This window comes from Balaenoptera musculus, chromosome 4 (genome assembly GCF_009873245.2).
Source record: "Balaenoptera musculus isolate JJ_BM4_2016_0621 chromosome 4, mBalMus1.pri.v3, whole genome shotgun sequence".
NCBI classification, from domain to species: Eukaryota; Metazoa; Chordata; class Mammalia; order Artiodactyla; family Balaenopteridae; genus Balaenoptera; species Balaenoptera musculus.
In genome coordinates this window covers 72,917,915-72,936,922 of record NC_045788.1, presented here as the reverse complement: position 1 = coordinate 72,936,922, position 19,008 = coordinate 72,917,915, and the positions used below count along the sequence as shown (strand labels likewise).

At 37.2% G+C, this 19,008-nt stretch overlaps 1 protein-coding gene across 6 annotated transcripts in view; it reads right to left on the bottom strand.

Annotated features, from left to right (window-relative positions):
- Positions 1-3,053: 3,053 nt before the first annotated feature.
- The window catches only part of UBXN7 (UBX domain protein 7), a 71,022-nt gene continuing 55,067 nt past the window's right edge, over positions 3,054-19,008 (bottom strand). For all 6 annotated transcript variants that reach the window (XM_036850231.1, XM_036850237.1, XM_036850232.1 and 3 more), the window contains 3 exons: positions 9,457-9,850; positions 9,248-9,327; positions 3,054-7,574 (listed from right to left, as the gene is read on the bottom strand). In XM_036850231.1, coding sequence (XP_036706126.1) covers positions 7,413-7,574; positions 9,248-9,327; positions 9,457-9,850 — 636 coding nt within the window. In that variant the 3' untranslated portion in view covers positions 3,054-7,412. The remainder of the gene's footprint in view (positions 7,575-9,247; positions 9,328-9,456; positions 9,851-19,008) is intronic.

Genomic DNA, 19,008 nt, shown 5'->3' with positions numbered 1-19,008 from the left:
TCTCTGTCCATTATCTTCTTGGATTCAATAACAAAGTTACACTACAGATTAAATTTAGAGCCTGTCCTGCATTAAGAATGCAAATCTCACTAAGACCACCACTTTATCCAGAATAAGGTGAGTACACAAACATCCCAGGGAATTTCTAAACACTGTGAGAAACTGCTTGAGAACACTAAAGCAAATACCCTAAGTTGACTTCACTCAAGCCCCCAACCCACCCCCATCCCTATCCCCAAATTTCATTCCTTGGTTAAACTTCTCTGAATAAGATGTGAAGTGCGGTTTGGAAAATGACATGGAAAATGTTTAAAAAACACAGTCAGTAAAGACATGCCAGAACTGGACATCCCAAATGATTCAGAACGCATTGTTCAAACTAAACTCATACAAAGCATGCACAGAAGCCTACAAACACTCCTGAGTGTTTCCATGGAACAATCAATACCTACTTTGTTTCTTAAAGGGTTAAAAAAAAAAAAGACACCAGATGCTTAGAAGTTGTTAACAATCAAAAGGAAAACCATTCTAGAAAGAAAGATTCTTAAGAGTGAATAAAATTGTGTCTAAAATTCATGCCAAAGCTTGGCTGGAAGCCCCTCAAAGTCTAAGTATTGTGTTAGCATCAACTGGTACTCATTTCTCTACATTTAAGACTAGAGGATTATCTCATAGCTTTACTGTCTGTTTCCCAGCAAGTTTTAAATACCCTTTCCAAACCAAAGTGACAAACCTAGGAAAGTAACAAGGCCCAAGTCCCCCAACAGGTAAGATAAACAGCCCCTACAAACTTCCTACTCATTAACTGAAAAGTGGAGGTCACATACTCCTTTCATTCTAATTAGCATGTAAAAGGGGATTTTCTGGTGGCAATGGTCACTCCACGTGAGGTTTAACTTACAGGGCAATAAATTATCAAAAAGCTACTGTTAAGAGCATCTGATTATCAGTGTCAAAAACCTATTTATATTTTGAATCACACCATTTATTGATATTTTCCATTATTAAGAACACAGAAGCTTTGAGAAAAGCATACTATAAAGCCATTTTGTTGAAAACAGAAAGATATCCAACTGAGCATCAACATTCCAATGTCATTAACTGAAATATATCCTGGTGACATGTACTTAAAGTCAGTGACCTTGACAGAGGGGAAAAAAAGCACAATGGCAGGGAATGGTTCCAGATCAAGAATTTCTCCCTTATCAGATAAGATGCCCATATTGAGTCTATGAAAAAAGCAAATAGAAAAGATTTTAAGGAAGGGAGAATTCAATTCCAGGTCCGAATTTTATCTAATTATTTGAAATGTTTCCCATTTTATTTACCATGTCTAATAAATGAGTGATTCATGGTGGCCCAGTTAGATTAACAACTTCTTTTAATGGAGATAAAATTTTTCTTATGTTAAGTCCAGCTTATTCTTCCAATTTGTAAACCTAAGTGACCTTATAAGGGATATAAAATCTTAGGGCATTTTGATCTCTGTAGAGGAAATACTATTAGGCAAACAACAAAAACTTGCTGTTTGTTGCAAGAGAATTAAGTACAACAAGGCAGCTTTCCATATTTATAGATTAATACGTGATTGTTCTTAGGCAAAATACTACCATCGGTATTTGTATCTCTAATCCTACAAATAAATCTGGTTATCTTTTGAAAATACAGAAATGCTAAATTATGTTTTATTAAAGTAGTTCATATTAGATTGCTCAACTCTACTTTGAGATCATATGTCAAAGCAAGGCCTGTACCAAAAACTATCACGTTTATGAGAATGACTGAGATTCTAAGCAATACAACTGCATTCCATAGGCCAAAAAAGGGCAGAGGGGTATCATGGAGCTAGCTATTCTATATTTGGAATAAGGATTCTTAGGTAGAGAGAAAATGAGTTATAAAAATGATGTTTGCCTCAAATTCTTTCCTTGTATATTAATTTATGAAAAAATGAAAAATGTTACATATTAAAATTTAGAAATGGAATTTCTTAAACACAGCCAATTTTCATTGAAAATCATGACATTTTCTGAGAACAGATGTCAAAAATCAAGAGAATGGAAAAGTAAAATAGAAAATTATATTAAAAGATTTTCTAATTTAAGGGTCTCATTACATCCAATAATTTAACCACGAGATCACTTCATGGGAAAACTACCAAGGTCATCATAATCTCTATTAAAAAAAGCTAGATTCTAAGCTGTCTCTCTAGCAGGATTGATACACAGGTGAATCAAAGACCAAAATAGCCATCACTGAAATACTGAATTTCTACATGTCAGGAGAAATCAATGTCAGGCTTGGTGTTCTCTGTTGGTTATTTTCAGTACTAAAGAACATTCTTACCACCATTCTAAAATGTGTACAGTGCAGTACTAAGCTGCATGGTGAGGCAGTAACTAAAATGCTAAGCAAGGCAAATCAATGAAATTGAATATTCATAGTACACAGCTGTCTTTAAGTGGTCCTATTGGAAAACTGCCATGTTCACCAGAAGGGTGGGTTCTTCTTACTCTCATTTAGTTTTACACAAGACATTACTTATTCATCAACCCCCATCCCATGATTTACTATTGAGTAGTACTACTGAATACTATTTACTCTCTCTCTTTGGCCCTAAATGAAAGAGGGCCAGAGAGAGAGAGAATGACACCATGGAGATACACTCTATGGGATAAGAAATATTTTAAAAAGTCGACCTAATTGGATCTTGAAACACTTGTTTCTGTCAAAACCAAGTGTGAATTCTACAGCTTACACAAGTCAATTTCATAACAATTGCTCAGCCAGTAAAGTGCTTTGTTTAAGCACACATAAAAATAAAATTTAACTCTGGTGTCAGTGAAATATTTGGTTCTCATTATATTTTAGTCATACTCAACACTGATTAGGAACACAGCATTAAGTTTTAAAAGTAATGAATTATGTTTAAAAGATCATTACTAGATCTGTAACTATTATACTCTCCTTTTTGGAGATTACAGTCATCACAGTAGGGTAGATTAAGTTACTGGGCAAATGAAACCTGGACACAGAAAAAAAAAAGCAAGAACTGATTAACAAGTATACTTTTAATTACTCTAGGGATAATATATAAAATAAAGGTAAGAGACTAAAAGCATTAAATTTTGGAGTGGAAAGGAGTCAGAGATAATCTAATTCAGTGGTCTACAATCTGTAGGTTCCAAGAGTTTCTGCAAAAGGTCTGCAATTCCATATGCACATTTACATTTTCTCCACTTATGGAATTAATGATATTTATACTTAACCCCACAACTCCCCACCACTGCTGAATTTTAAAATTACAAGCCCTTTTACTTGAACAGACTAAGAATTACTGATCTAGTCCAATTCTCTGTTAATTAGAAGCAGAGCTGTTACCCAAGTACACTTATTGCCTACATATAGTGCCCTTTCTGCATATCATATATAATATATTGTACTATACATTTAATTTGTACCTGGGTATAGAAATTAAATCTTTCCTTCACTTTTCAGTAGCAAGTGGCTCCCTCTGGTATTTTCCTAAGTATCCAAGTGAGATCCCTGCTAGCTAAAATCTTTAATCCTGGGATCAATAATTCTTTCCTACTTGGGTACTAGTTATGCCTTACTGTTAAAACATCATGCCCTAAATCTAGTAGTTACAAAAGCTGGAACTAAAGAATACAGGTAAGTCAAAAGAAAATCTGAGCCACAGTGTTTGCCACTTTCCAGTTTTATTTTCCTAACTAAAGTCTACACTATTCTTTACCCTTTCTAAACTTCTATTGTAATTATGGTTCAGTCTCAGAAAGGTAAGCATTTACATATTCTCCTATTATCTCAAGTGTAGTGTGTCTCTCCAACTGGATAAAACAGGCAGGAACCAGATCTTGGATTTCAAGATTTTTCCAACTTTGATTAAGGACTCAAATAATTGTTAACTTACAGAATCAAGGAAGTAGAATTTTATAGGAGATTTTAAAATATACACATAGAAGTTTCAATAATCTAATACAGATGGGATATAGAAAAGATAATTGTATCTTTTCTGAGAAATGGTTAAAAATTTGATAAAATTCTTTTTTATCCTTTCCATTTTTTCTTGGCAAATAATGCCATAGTTATTTTCCTCTTACATTTTCATCACTGCATCATTTTAAAAAAGCAATCAGTAATCTGCCCCTCAAAATAATGGTGTAAATAAGAATTTATAGGCATAGCACAAATCTCACAAGCTTTAAGGAAAAAAATCAAATGATAACTTACAGAGCCAAACAATGGGAAGATAACCTTTTGAGCAAATTGATTCCTATTGCAGGAGACTACAGCATGGGAGTGAAAAGAGCATGAATGCCAATTTTGATTTTGCCACTTACTTACTAGCTGTGACATCCTGAGCCAAGTTCTCTGAACTTCAATTTTCTTCCTTATCTATAAAATGTGGAAAATATCCATTTGGTAGAGTTCTTGGGGAGATTAAAGGAGAAAATGCACATAAAGTACTTCACACATGTTAGTTACTCAAAATTAGTTCCCTGTTCTTCCCTCATTTGGCTGTTCTCTTCTCTGGTTCCTTCCTAAATCAAATTCGAAAGACTTCCTGTTACTTTTCCCTCTTTATATTTGTCTCCTGTCATTTACTCTCAAAGTCTATCTTGTTCTTTTCCTCCCTACCTTTTAAGATCTCTTTCAAGCTGTTTCCAATACCTACAAGGAATGATTATTTTTACCTATCTTACTAACTTCATTTTATCTATTCAATAAAACCTCTCCTCCAAAGAGCTAAGGAATTTGCAGAAGAAATAAGACATACTACCTAAGTGGATTAAGTTCTTGAACAAAGCACAATCCATACTCTTCCTGTGTACAATCCATAATGCCTCCCCCATGGGCCTCTATGTCAAGGCCAGGATAATTACACTCCTGCCTCAAAATAAAATAAAATCCTCTAATCTTGTACTCTAAACACTCCAGTTTTATCTAAGTTGGATCAGTATCTCATGCCCTACCTCTTTGATATGCTTACTTATATCACTTTGATGTGGTCATCTCACAGTAATTGAAGTTGAAAAAGTCACTTTGGTTTCTCATAAATGGATATGCCAGGGCTGAGCTTATCAGAAAGAACTACATCCTATCATTAACAAACACGTTGTCTCAAGTTCTCTAGATATGTTTTATAAAGAGAAACTAGTAGGTAAAAGAATGAAACAGAATCCTATGGGGAAAATTCTTGACTTCATATTTTTGACAGATTTGGACTTTAGCTGTGACTTTGCCGAGTGGAGACAGGTGCCATGACAGCACCAAAGCTGAGCATAACCTTATTTCTTACCCTGTGCCTCCCTGAATTTCTAGATTTCTGACCTTGTCTACAACCAACAATTTTTTTACCCTCTAATGCACCTTTGTATATAACTCTTTTCTTCAGATAGCAAGTATATTATCCAATTTCAGAGATACAACTGAGGAATTAACATGAAAACCATGCCTCCTCACTAAATCAGAAGCTGCTAGTTAGCCTCGAGAGCCTATGAAAAAAACACCAAAGTGGTATTACTCAGTCACCAATCTAAAGAGAGAACTTTGACTCAAGGTATAAATGAAATTGTAATTATATAAATATATTTATAAATATTTATACAATTATATACTTATACATAAGCACTTACACAGATTTAGAAAAAAATGTAAGAACATTAATTCAATAGGACTCACTGAAGAATAAACAGAATTTTCCATGATTTCCTTGAGGAGATACATAACTCATTCTTTAGAGAGGGTCCCTCAAAGTCCAACCATTAGAAACCGTATTCTCTAATTGTGTACTAGCAACAAGAAGCATGTGTTTTTTTTTTTTTTTTTAATCCCTTAGTTGCCAAGAGAGTGATCTTAAAGTCGATGGGAACCTAAAGGTCTCTGAGCAATAGCAATTTATGTTCCTCAAGCAGAAGAATCAGTCAATCTAAACCCCAATGGACAAAATACGTTCATTCTGTATTATGGTTTTATAACAAGTTAAAGTTCTGATTTTGCCACCAGAGTTACTACTACCCCTTCAGAGGACTCTAAAGCTCAAAATAAGAATTGAGCATAATGTGAAGCTGATAAGTCAAATCATATTATATAGATTCAAGATGGTCTCTTCTAAATAATACTGAAAAAGGTGTTCATCAACTACAATTTGAAGGTGGCTTTTGTTGGCAGAAAACACCCACATCTGAAGATTACTGGTAATCTTCCCCACCTCCCTTACTAAATGTTGTCTTATGAATTGATTTGAAAGGTCTTCCACTTAGAGAGGTTTTCAGTTTTGATACCTTTTGCAAGAAACAGCATGAGGAATTAGGCTCATTCAGTCACCAGAGCCTTTTAGAGACTGTTCCAACCAAGGGTAAAAAATGAATCATTATTTCTAACCAAAGGAACATGGTTAGCAACTCTCAGCTGCATCTTTTCTTTTTCCCCTGGGGCATACATTAAGTATGCCTTAAAGTAACAGGACAATCAATAACCATAGTGGTTACAACTACAAGCCACTGTACTCATGATTATTGAACATCTGCCTTCCTATAGATCACTTGTGGACCCAAACAATGGAAGGGCCAAAGGAACTATTATGCTGTACTGGCAAAAACAGCAAGCACCTTCCTATCCCAGTCACCACAATATGCTCACGAAATGTCCATTCCAGGACTAGCAGGATCAAGATAGTTTATAGAGTAATAAAGAAAGCTGTCTCAGGCTAGGATATTGAAAGCCACCCCATGCTACTCACCCTAGTTTAACATTCTTTCCGTCAATAACACATATCATGGAAACAATTCTAGCTGGGAAGATGGGAATCCTTTGAAAAAAATTTTAAATATGATGAGCAATAATTATAAAGGACGCTTTTTCCATGTAAACAAAACCCTGGACACTGTTACACGGTATTTCCTACATGAATAATAAAACAAAACATGTGTTAGAGAATTTCTTCTCCCTACTAAACATGGGGCTTACAAAAAAAGGAGGCTGTTCTTATTCTGAATCTAGCCATTCCTTTACCAAAGGAGTCTGAGGAGTAACATTATCATTTGATCCCCAAAAAGTGCCGTGTAAGAGACCACTTATTGGAACATACATTTCCTGCTGCCAGTACTAGGAGGTCTTATCCTAACACTTCCATTTGGTCACCAGATTAGGTAAGAAAGAGAGAGAAAAGTAGGAAAAAGAAGAAAATGGGAGAAGAGAGAAAAAGAGAGGTGGGGTGGGGTGTGTGAGACTGATTATAGGAGAGAACAAGAAATAAAAGAGAAGGCAGGTGACTTGCTTGCCCAACTTTGGCTCTATGGTCCTATGAGCCAAAATACATACTCAGTGACATGGTATCTCACAGAAAAAGGGAAAAAAAGGGGTAAGCTGAGAGAGGTCAGGCCATGATGTTAATTTCTTTCCTGTACAAAGACAGTCTCTTGAGGACAAAGGCCTGCCTCCTGTAATGTAATATCATAGTCCAGATGAGAGAGTTTCCTTCGAGGGAAGTTGGTGAGAAGTTCAAAACGTTCATTTGGATATCCTTTAGATTGGACATGCTTCACCAAAGCCTATGAAAAATAACAGAAAGACAAAGCTGTTAGACGGAAACAAAAAGAAAGAGCATATTGAAGAATTAAAAATATAACATTCATTTTTAAATCAGATAAAAGTTTAAGTTATTCTTTCAGATAATTGAAGCTTACTCTTATGGAAGGGCCAATATAACCCTTTGGATGGGGAGATACTAAACCTGCACCCAATAATTTAGAGCCATTAAGTGATACTGAAATATACAGGGTTATTACTGTCTCTCCAATAAACAAACCCAATTTCTTCCCTGGTGGTGCAGTGGTTAAGAATCTTCCTGCCAATGCAGGGGACATGGGTTCGAGCCCTGGTCCAGGAAGATCCCACATGCCACGGAGCAACTAAACCTGTGCGCCACAACTACTGTGCTCTAGAGCCCGCGAGCCACAACTACTGAGCCCTCGTGCCACAACTGAAGCCGTGTGCCTAGAGCCTGTGTTCCGCAACAAGAGAATCTACCACAATGAGAAGCCCACACACCACAATGAAGAGCAGCCCCCACTTGCCACAACTAGAGAAAGCCTGTGCAGCAATGAAGACCCAAAGCAGCCAAAAATAAATAAGTAAATAAAAATAAAGTTCCCTTTAAAAAAAAAAACAAAAAACTATTGTCCTCATTTTTAAACATTTTATCAGTTTTCCTTCTTTCTGTTTATCAGGGAAGATATGTCCTTCATCCTATCTTGTCACCTGTGCACTGAATCCCTTCTTGCCATCTCAGAAACTGTGCCACCACAGAATACCACTCTTTTATGGGTATCTTCAACATCTTCTCTGCAGATACTTCCCATCAGACTTAAACATGCTCAGTCTCTCCTTCGATCATCTTTTCCCCTCTGATTACTGCCCACTCCCCACTCTAGCTTCACAACCAACCTTCTCAAAAAAGTGGTCTATACTTGTTCTATTCATTGTCTCATCTCCCATTCCTTTCCAATTACTAGACTAGGGAGACAGTCTGGGTATTAGCACCAGAGGCCAGAGCCTACTTGCATTGAAGTCACAGTCTTCAAGACTCTAATTATTTTTAGCCACAGCAAATGGCCAGGTATGAACACCTGACCCAAGGAGGATCCATTCATAGGCTAATCTAAGCAAGTCAGACTCATTCTCTTTTCTAGAAGTTGAAAAACACGGAGGGAGGGCCCATCAGCTGCAGACTCTAGAGGAAAAGGCCCTCAAAGCACCGGTATGATGGACTATGTACAAGCTGTTTTGCAAACAAAAGCCACCAGAATACAGAGAAAAGAATGGTATGAAGCAGAGAATCACAAGGGGAAAACCCAGCAGGCCCCACAAGAGAAACACACAGCAAAATAGTCTTGGTTCCTAACTATTTTGCAGTTCCAGCTACTAGGAAACCCAGGAGGCCCATCTACAGTCTTCAAATAACTCCACTCCCCTTTTCCAGGTAATAATTTCAGTTGGGTTTCTATTACATGCAGCCATGGAACAGAAAGGCCTTGACTACAACAGACTATGTGAGTTGCCCAAGATAATTCGGGAAGGAAATAAAGCAGTTAGAATTAAGATTCACCACAGTGAAGTTTTCAGTTAGAGGTCACACCTAACACCTCTTTCAAAGAATCATCAAGCTAATTACGCCAATTAGTTTCTCTGCTTCAAGTAAATGCTTCCAATTAGATATACTTACTAGTAGTTTAGCTTGCTCTGGAAGAGTGATTTGTTCCCTTTTTCCATCTGGATACCGCAACATCAGCTGTGCTTTTGGTCCTAAAGGAAGGGTTAAAAAATATATATATAGATATAGCTGCTTAAGATAGAAGACTAATTTAAACAAATAAACAAATCCCTTCAGTAATATTCAAGTTTTAAGTAAAGGAAATCTAAAATGTAACCCACCATTTACATCAATGCCCTCCACTATTCCATCTGATTTTTCAGGTGACATCTCCAATATTTCTGAATCCATCGCTGGCAATCCTTGGTGGTTTGTGGCTGTTCCAGGCTCAGTTCTGGCAGGGGGCTCAGTCAGTGACCTTCTGTTCTCCTCTTTTCTATGCCCCAAATCTTTGTGGGGAGACTTTCTAGACTTGGCAAGATTCTCTATCTCCTCCTCCTCATCAGAGCCACAAACAGATATGAACTCCTCACTGCCAGAAAAAAGTTCAGATTCAGATTCTTCATCTGAGCGGCTATCCTGTTTTGTCTGTGTGGAATCAAAATGTGTCTCTTGCAAGGAGGCTCTGATGGCAGCTTCTAGCTGGCTGTCTTCACTTGCATCTATAAGACTCTCCTGCAAGATGCAGTCATAAAACATGGGTAGAAAGAAAAAGAAAACAGTTAAACCAAAAAATAATCAAGTCAAATAGGGCACAGGAAATGTAACAGCTTGCCATCATTATTTTCTGCTGGATGTATCTCTTCTATTAAATTTTAAGCTATTTGAGGGCAACAACTTTGTCTTACACAGCCAAGTTGGAATGGAATTTTAAAAACAAAAATAAAAACTGTCATACCATCTGGCACAATGATTGCAAGCGCAAGATTTGGTGGGAGGGGGAGGAGTCAAGAAAACAATTTATTCCTTGCCCAGAACAAGACATGAGTTAAGGTTTCAAATATAAAACCAAAACATCAGTATTTAAAACGACTAAACACAGAGAAAGATGTCTATCTTTCTTACCATTGTATACTTCAACTAGCACTGCTTTGGCGCACAGAAGGATATCAATAAATCAATAACTCAGTAATGATCATTTTGCAAAAAATCTAACGGTCAGATCTTTAACATTCAAAACAAAACACCGCAAAAAAAATATGAAAAAACAACTATATTTTCCCAAGCTTAATTTCAATGAAGGTTTTCACTGTGATCATAAAAAGCAATTTTCAATAGCTTTTGCCTTGGAAAAGTTCTAATGTCACAGGTTTCACTAAACTTATTGAGTCACAAGATATGAATTGCTTGAATGGAACTTATTTAGATCCTAACTCAAACAAACTATACAAAAAAAATTTTTTATGACAACCAAAAATTGAACACTGGATACCTTATAATATAAAGGAACTACTCTTAATTTTTTTGAGGTTAATGGTACTGTGACTGTTTTTAAAAAATAAAAAGAACCTTTATCTTTTAAAGATACATGCCAAAGTATTAATGAATGAAACAATGAATTCTGAGATTTGCTGCAAAATAATGCACAAAGGATGGGGTATAACTGAAATAAGACTGGCCACATGTTGTTAATTACTGAAATCAGTTAATGGATACACAGAAGCTCAATACATTCCTTGTACTTAAAAATTTTCCACCATAAAAAGTTTAGGTTGCTAACAAAAAACTAAAGGAGGCTCAATTTGGCTTTCCCTATCTGCCAATCATATAGCAAAAAACCTTTTTTAAATTTTAAAGAAACTTAAGGCTAATTTACCACCAAAGGGGAAAAAAAAATAAAGCAAGTAGATGTGCCCATGTGACCTGCAACGGCTTAGGTGAACTGTAGGTTTATAATAATGATATTGCACAATGTGTAGCTTGAGTTTTAAAGATTGCTGCCATGGTAGACAGACACTGCTGGCTTCCTACCCAACATTTTTTCTCCTCTGAATCCTTACTTACAGAATCCTAATTATGTCTATAAATGAAATATGTCCCACTAAAAAATTCCATTTACCAGTTTCCCTTGCAGCTAAAAAAAATTGTGGAATGGAACTAAAGCAGGACTTACAGAGAAAGTATAGAACTAAATGCCTACATTAGAAAAGAAAGTCTCAAATTAATAACTAAGTTTCCATCTTAAATTAAAAAGTACCCCATATGAAAAAAATTAAATTAAACCCAAACTATGCAGAAGGAAAAAGGACAGAAATCAACCAGTAACTTAGGAAACAAAAGAAAAATCAATGAAACCAAAAGCTGGGTTTTTAAAAAGTCAATAAACTTTTAAAAAGTCAATAAGCCTCTAGTCAGACTGTCAGGGGAAAAAAAGCCACAAATTACCAGTTACAGGACTGGAAGAAGGGCCATCCCTACAGATACCACAGTCACTGAAGGAATAATAAATACAATGAACAACTTTACATCTTTGACGCTTTAGGTAAAATGGACAAATCCCTGGAAAGACACAACCTACTAAAGCTCATTAAAGAAGAAATAGATACCCAAATAGTCTTATATCTATCAATGAAATTGAATTTGTAGTTTAAAACTTCCTGCAAAGAAAACTCTATGCCCAGGTGGCTTCACTTGTAAATGTCATCAATTATTAAGGAAGAAATAATACCAACTCTACACAAACTCTTCCAGAAAACCAAAGAGGAAGAAATACTTCCTAGTTCATTGTGAGGCCAGCATTAACCTGATACCAAAGCCAGACAAAGATCAAGCTCTTACACGGAAAACAAAAGACAAAAAAAAAAAAAACAACTATAAACCAATAACCCTAATAAACAGAGATACAAAAATTCTTGACAAAATTTTAGTAAATCAAACTTAACAATATATAAAAAAGCAATGCATCATAACCAAGTGGGTTTTAGCCCAGGAATGTAAGGTTGGTTTAACATTAGAAAACCAACCAATAGAATTCACTAAAAAAGAAAACCATATTATCATTTCAATAGATACAAAAAATCATATGACAAAAACCTCTCATAAAAACTCAGCAAACCAGGAGTAAAAGGAAACTTCCTCAATCTGATAAAGTATATATATAAGAAACATATAGCTAACATCAAACTTATTGGTCAAAGACTGAATAATTTCACCCCAACACCAGAAACAAGTTAAGGATGTCTAATCTCACTACTTCGATTTAACTTTGTACTGGAAAGAAAAAGAAAAAGAAATAAAAGGAATAGAGACTGTAAAGGAAGAAGTACATCAGTCTTTATTTGCTGACAACATGACCATCTATATAGAAAATTCTAAGAAATCTACAAAAAAGTTACTAGACCTAATAAGTGACTGTAGCAAGGCTGCAGGCTACAAGGTCAATATACAAAAGCTACCAAACATTGCCAAGAGAAATTCAAGGCTTAAATAAATGGAGAGATATATGTCATGTCCATGGATATGAAGACTCAATGCTGTTAAGATGTCAATTCTCTCCAAAATGATTCATAGAGCTAATGTAATTCCAATCAAAGTCCCAGCAGCTTTCCTTGTAGAAAGTGACAAGCTGATTCTAAAACTTATACTGAAATGCAAAGGACCTGAAATAGCCAAAACAACTATGAAGAAGAACAAAGTTGAAGGGCTTACACCAGGCAATTTCAAGACTTATTACAAAGCTATAGTAATCATTAAGACAGTAAAATAATGACATAAAGGTAGACAAATCAATCACTGGAAAGAATAGATGCCATAAACCCACACATACATGATCAATTTCTGACAAAGGTACTAGGTTCAATGGGAAAAGGATAACCTTTACAACAAATGGTGCTGGGACAAGCATACAGGCACAGGCAAACAAACAAAAAACCCCAACTCAACCCAACCCTAATACCATATACAAAAATTAATTCAAAGTGGATCACAGACTGAAGAGCTAAAACTATAAAAAATATGGGATAAAATCTTGGGTTAGGCTAAGATTTCTCAAATAAGACACAAAAAGCACGAAGTATAAAAGAAAGTTGAGAGGAGCTTCAATACGGCAGAAGAGTAAGACGTGGAGATCACCTTCCATCCCACAAATACATAAGAAATACATCTACATGTGGAACAACTCCTACAGAACACCTACTGAACGCTGGTAGAAGACCTCAGACCTCCCAAAAGGCAAGAAACTCCCCATGTACCTTAGTAGGGCAAAAGAAAAAAGAAAAAACAGAGACAAAAGAATAGGGACAGTACCTGCACCTCTGGGAGGGAGCTGTGAAGGAGGAAAGGTTTCCACACACTAGGAAACCCCTTTGTGTGCGGAGACTGAGGGTGGCGGAGGGGGGAAGCTTCGGAGCCACGGAGGAGAGCGCAGCAACAGCGGTGCAGAGGGCAAAGCAGAGAGGTTCCCACACAGAGGATCGGTGCCGAACAGCACTCACCAGCCCAAGAGGCTTGGCTGCTCACCCGCCGGGGTGGGCGGGGGCTGGGAGCTGAGGCTCCGGCTTCAGTCGGATCCCAGGGAGAGGACTGGGGTTGGCCGCGTGAACACAGCCTGAAGGGGGCTAGTGTGCCACGGCTAGCCAGGAGGGAGTCTGGGAAAAGGTCTGGAACTGCAAAAGAGGCAAGAGACTTTTTCTTCCCTCTGTTTCCTGGTGCATGAGGAGAGGGGATTAAGAGCACTGCTTAAAGGAGCTCGAGATGGGCAAAAGCCACGGCTATCAGTGCAGACCCCAGAGACGGGCATGAGATGCTAAGGCTGCTGCTGTAGCCACCAAGAAGCCTGTGTGCAGGCACAGGTCACCATCCACACCTCCCCTCCCGGGAGCCTGTGCAGCCCGCCACTGCCAGGGTCCTGTGATCCAGGGACAGCTTCCCCGGGAGAATGCATGGCGCACCCGTATCAGCTGCTCCTTTAACCCCGTCCTGTCTGAGCAAAGAACAGATGCCCTCAGGCGACCTACATGCAGAGGCAGGGCCAAATCTAAAGCTGAACCCTGGGAGCTATGCGAACAAAGAAGAGAAAGGGAAATCTCTCCCAGCAGCCTCAGGAGCAGCGGATTAAATCTCCACAGTCAACTTGATGTACCCTGCATCTCTGGAATACCTGAATAGACAAGAAATCATCCCAAATTGAGGAGATGGACTTTGTGGGCAACGATATATATATATTTTTCCCCTTTTTCTCTTCTTGTGAGTATGTATGTGTATGCTTCCGTATGTGATTTTGTCTGTATAGCTTTGCTTTTACCACTTGTCCAAGGGTTCTGTCTGGGTGTTTTTTGTTTTTTTTTAGTATAGTTTTCAGTGCTTGTTATCATTAGTGGATTTGTTTTTTGGTTTGGTTGTTCTTTCTTTCTTTTCTTTTCTTTTCTTCCCCTTCCTCCCTCCCTCCCTCCCTCCTTTCCTTCCTTCCTTCCTTCCTCCCTCCCTCCCTCCCTTTCTCTCTTTCTCTCTCTCTCTTTCTTTCTCCCTTTTATTCTGAGCCATGTGGATGACAGGCTCTTGGTGCTCCAGCCAGGCGTCAGGGCTGTGCCTCTGAGATGGGAGAGCCAAATTCAGGACATTGGTCCACCAGAGACTTCCCAGCCCCACGTAATACCAAATGGCGAAAATCTCCCAGAGATCTCCATCTCAACGCCAAGACCCAGCTCCACTCAACGACCAGCAAGCTACAGTGCTGGACACCCTATGCAAAACAACTAGCAAGACAGGAACACAACCCCACCCATTAGCAGAGAGGCTGCCTAAAATCATAATAAGGTCACAGACACTCCAAAACACACCAGCAGACGTGCACCTGCCCACCAGAAAGACAAGATCCAGCCTCATCCACCAGAATATAGGCACTAGTTGCCTCCACCAGGAAGGCTACACAACCCACTGAACCAACCTTAGCCACTGGGGGCAGACACCAAAAACAAGGGGAACTACAAACCTGCAGCCTGAGAAAAGGAGACCCCAAGCACAGTAAGTTAAGCAAAATGAGAAAACAAAGAAACACACAGCAGATGAAGGAGCAAGGTAAAAACTCACGAGACCTAACAAATGAAGAGGAAATAGGCATTCTACCTGAAAAAGAATTCAGAATAATGATAGTAAAGATGATCCAAACTCTTGGAAATAGAATGGAGAAAATACAACAAACATTTAACAAGGACCTAGAAGAACTAAAGAGCAAACGAACAATCATGAACAACACAAAAAATGAAATTAAAAATTCTCTAGAAGGGATCAATAGCAGAATAACTGAGGCAGAAGAACGGAGAAGTGACCGGGAAGATAAAATAGTGGAAATAACTACTGCAGTGCAGAATAAAGAAAAAAGAATGAAAAGAATTGAGGGCACTCTCAGAGACCACTGGGACAATATTAAACGCACCAACATTCGAATTATAGGGGTCCCAGAAGAAGAAGAGAAAAAGAAAGGGACTGAGAAAATATCTGAAGAGATTATAGTTGAAAACATCCCTAATATGGGTAAGGAAATAATTAATCAAGTCCAGGAAGCACAGAGAGTCCCATACAGGATAAATCCAAGGAGAAACACGCCAAGACACATATTAATCAAACTATCAAAAATTAAATACAAAGAAAAAATATTAAAAGCAGCAAGGGAAAAACAACAAATAACATACAAGGGAATCCCCATAAGGTTAACAGCTGATCTTTCAGCAGAAACTCTGCAAGCCAGAAGGGAGTGGCAATACATATTTAAAGTGATGAAAGGGAAAAACCTACAACCAAGATTACTCTATCCAGCAAGGATCTCATTCAGATTTGATGGAGAAATTAAAACCTTTACAGACAAGCAAAAGCTAAGAGAATTCAGCACAACCAAACCAGCGCTACAACAAATGCTAAAGGAACTTCTTTAGGCAGGAAACACAAGAGAAGGAAAAGACCTACAAAAACAAACTCAAACAATTAGAAAAATGGTAATAGGAACATACATATAGATAATTTACCTTAAATGTAATGGATTAAATGCTCCAACCAAAAGACATAGACTGGCTGAATGGATACAAAAACAAGACCCGTATATATGCTGTCTACAAGAGACTCACTTCAGACCTAGGGACACATACAGACTGAAAGTGAGGGGATGGAAAAAGATATTCCATGCAAATGGAAATCAAAAGAAAGCTGGAGTAGCGATTCTCATATCAGACAAAATAGACTTTAAAACAAAGACTATTACAAGAGACAAAGAAGGACACTACATAATGATCAAGGGATCAATCCAAGAAGATATAACAATTATAAATATTTATGCACCCAACATAGGAGCACCTCAATACATAAGGCAAATACTAACAGCCATAAAAGGGGAAATCAACAGTAACGCAATCACAGTAGGGGACTTCAACACCCCACTTTCACCAATGGACAGATCATCCAAAATGAAAATAAACAAGGAAACACAAGCTTTAAATGATACATTAAAAAAGATGGACTTAATTGATATTTATAGGACATTCCATCCAAAAACAGCAGATTACACTTTCTTCTCAAGTGCACATGGAACATTCTCCAGAATAGATCACATCTTGGGTCACAAATCAAGCCACAGTAAATTTAAGAAATTGAAATCATATCAAGCATCTTTCTGACCACGACACTATGAGATTAGAAATGAATTACAGGGAAAAAAAACGTAAAAAACACAAACACATGGAGGCTAAACAATACGTTACTAAATAACTAAGAGATCACTGAAGAAATCAAAGAGAAAATCAAAACATACCTAGAGACAACTGACAATGAAAACACGATGATCCAAAACCTATGGGATGCAGCAAAAGCAGTTCTAAGAGGGAAGTTTATAGCTATACAAGCCTACCTCAAGAAACAAGAAAAATCTCAAATAAAAAATCTAACCTTACACCTAAAGGAACTAGAGAAAGAAGAAAAAACAAAACCCAAAGTTAGTGGAAGGAAAGAAATCATAAAGATCAGAGCAGAAGTAAATGAAATAGAAAACAAGAAAACAATAGCAAAGATCAATGAAACTAAAAGCTGGTTCTTTGAGAAGATAAACAAAATTGATAAACCATTAGCCAGACTCTTCAAGAAAAAGAGGGAGAGGACTCAAATCAATAAAATCAGAAATGAAAAAGGAGAAGTTACAACAGACACCACAGAAATACAAAGCATCCTAAGAGACTACTACAAGCAACTCTATGCCAATAAAATGGACAACCTGGAAGAAATGGACAAATTCTTAGAAAGGTATAATCTTCCAAGACTGAACCAGGAAGAAATAGAAAATATGAACAGACCAATCACAAGTAATGAAATTGAATCTGTGATTAAAAATCTTCCAGCAAACAAAAGTCCAGGACCAGATGGCTTCACAGGTGAATTCTATCAAACATTTAGAGAAGAGCTAACATCCATCCTTCTCAAACTGTGGAGGAAGGAACACTCCCAAACTCATTCTACGAGGCCACCATCACCCTGATACCAAAACCAGATAAAGATACTACAAAAAAAAAAAGAAAATTACAGACCAATATCACTCATGAATATAGATGCAAAAATCCTCAACAAAATACTAGCAAATAGAATCCAACAACACATTAAAAGGATCATACACCATGATCAAGTGGGATTTATCCCAGGGATGCAAGGATTCTTCAATATACCTAAATCAATCAATGTGATAAACCCTATTAACAAATTGAAGAAGAAAAACCATATGATCATCTCAATAGATGCAGAAAAAGCTTCTGACAAAATTCAACACCCATTTATGATAAAAACTCTCCAGAAAGTGGGCATAGAGGGAATCTACCTCAACATAATAAAGGCCATATACGACAAACCCACCGCAAACATCATTCTCAATGGTGAAAAACTGAAAGCATTTCCTCTAGATCAGGAACAAGACAAGGATGTCCACTCTCACCACTGTTATTCAACAAAGTTTTGGAAGTCCTAGCCATGGCAATCAGAGAAGAAAAAGAAATAAAAGGAATACAAATTGGAAAAGAAGAAGTAAAACTGTCACTGTTTGCAGATGACATGATACTATACTAAGAGAATCTTAAAGGTGCTACCAGAAAACTACTAGAGTTAACCAATGAATTTGGTAAAGCTGCAGGATACAAAATTAATGCACAGAACTCTCTTGCATTCCTATACACTAATGATGAAATATCTGAAAGAGAAATTAAGGAAACACTCCCATTTACCACTGCAACAAAAAGAATTAAATACCTAGGAATAAAAATACCTAAGGAGACAAAAGACCTGTATGCAGAAAACTATCAGACACTGATGAAAGAAATTAAAGATGATACCAACAGATGGAGAGACATACCATGTTCTTGGGTTGGAAGAATCAATATTGTGAAAATGACTATACTACCCAAAGCAATATACAGAATCAATGCAATCCCTATCAAATTACCAATGGCATTTTTTACAGAAGTAGAACAAAAACTCTTAAAATGTGTATGGAGACACAAAAGACGCCGAATAGCCAAAGCAGTCTTGAGGGAAAAAAACGGAGCTGGAGGAATCAGACTCCCTGACTTCAAACTATACTACAAAGCTACAGTAATCAAGACAATATGGTACTGGCACAAAAACAGAAACATAGATCAATGGAACAAGATAGAAAGCCCAGAGATAAAGCCATGCACCTATGGTCAACTAATCTATAACAAAGGAGGCAAGGATATATAATGGAGAAAAGACAGTCTCTTCAACAAGTGGTGCTGGGAAAACTGGACACCTACATGTAAAAGAATGAAATTAGAACACTCCCTAACACCATACACAAAAATAAATTTGAAATGGATTAGAGACCGAAATGTAAGACCGGACACTATAAA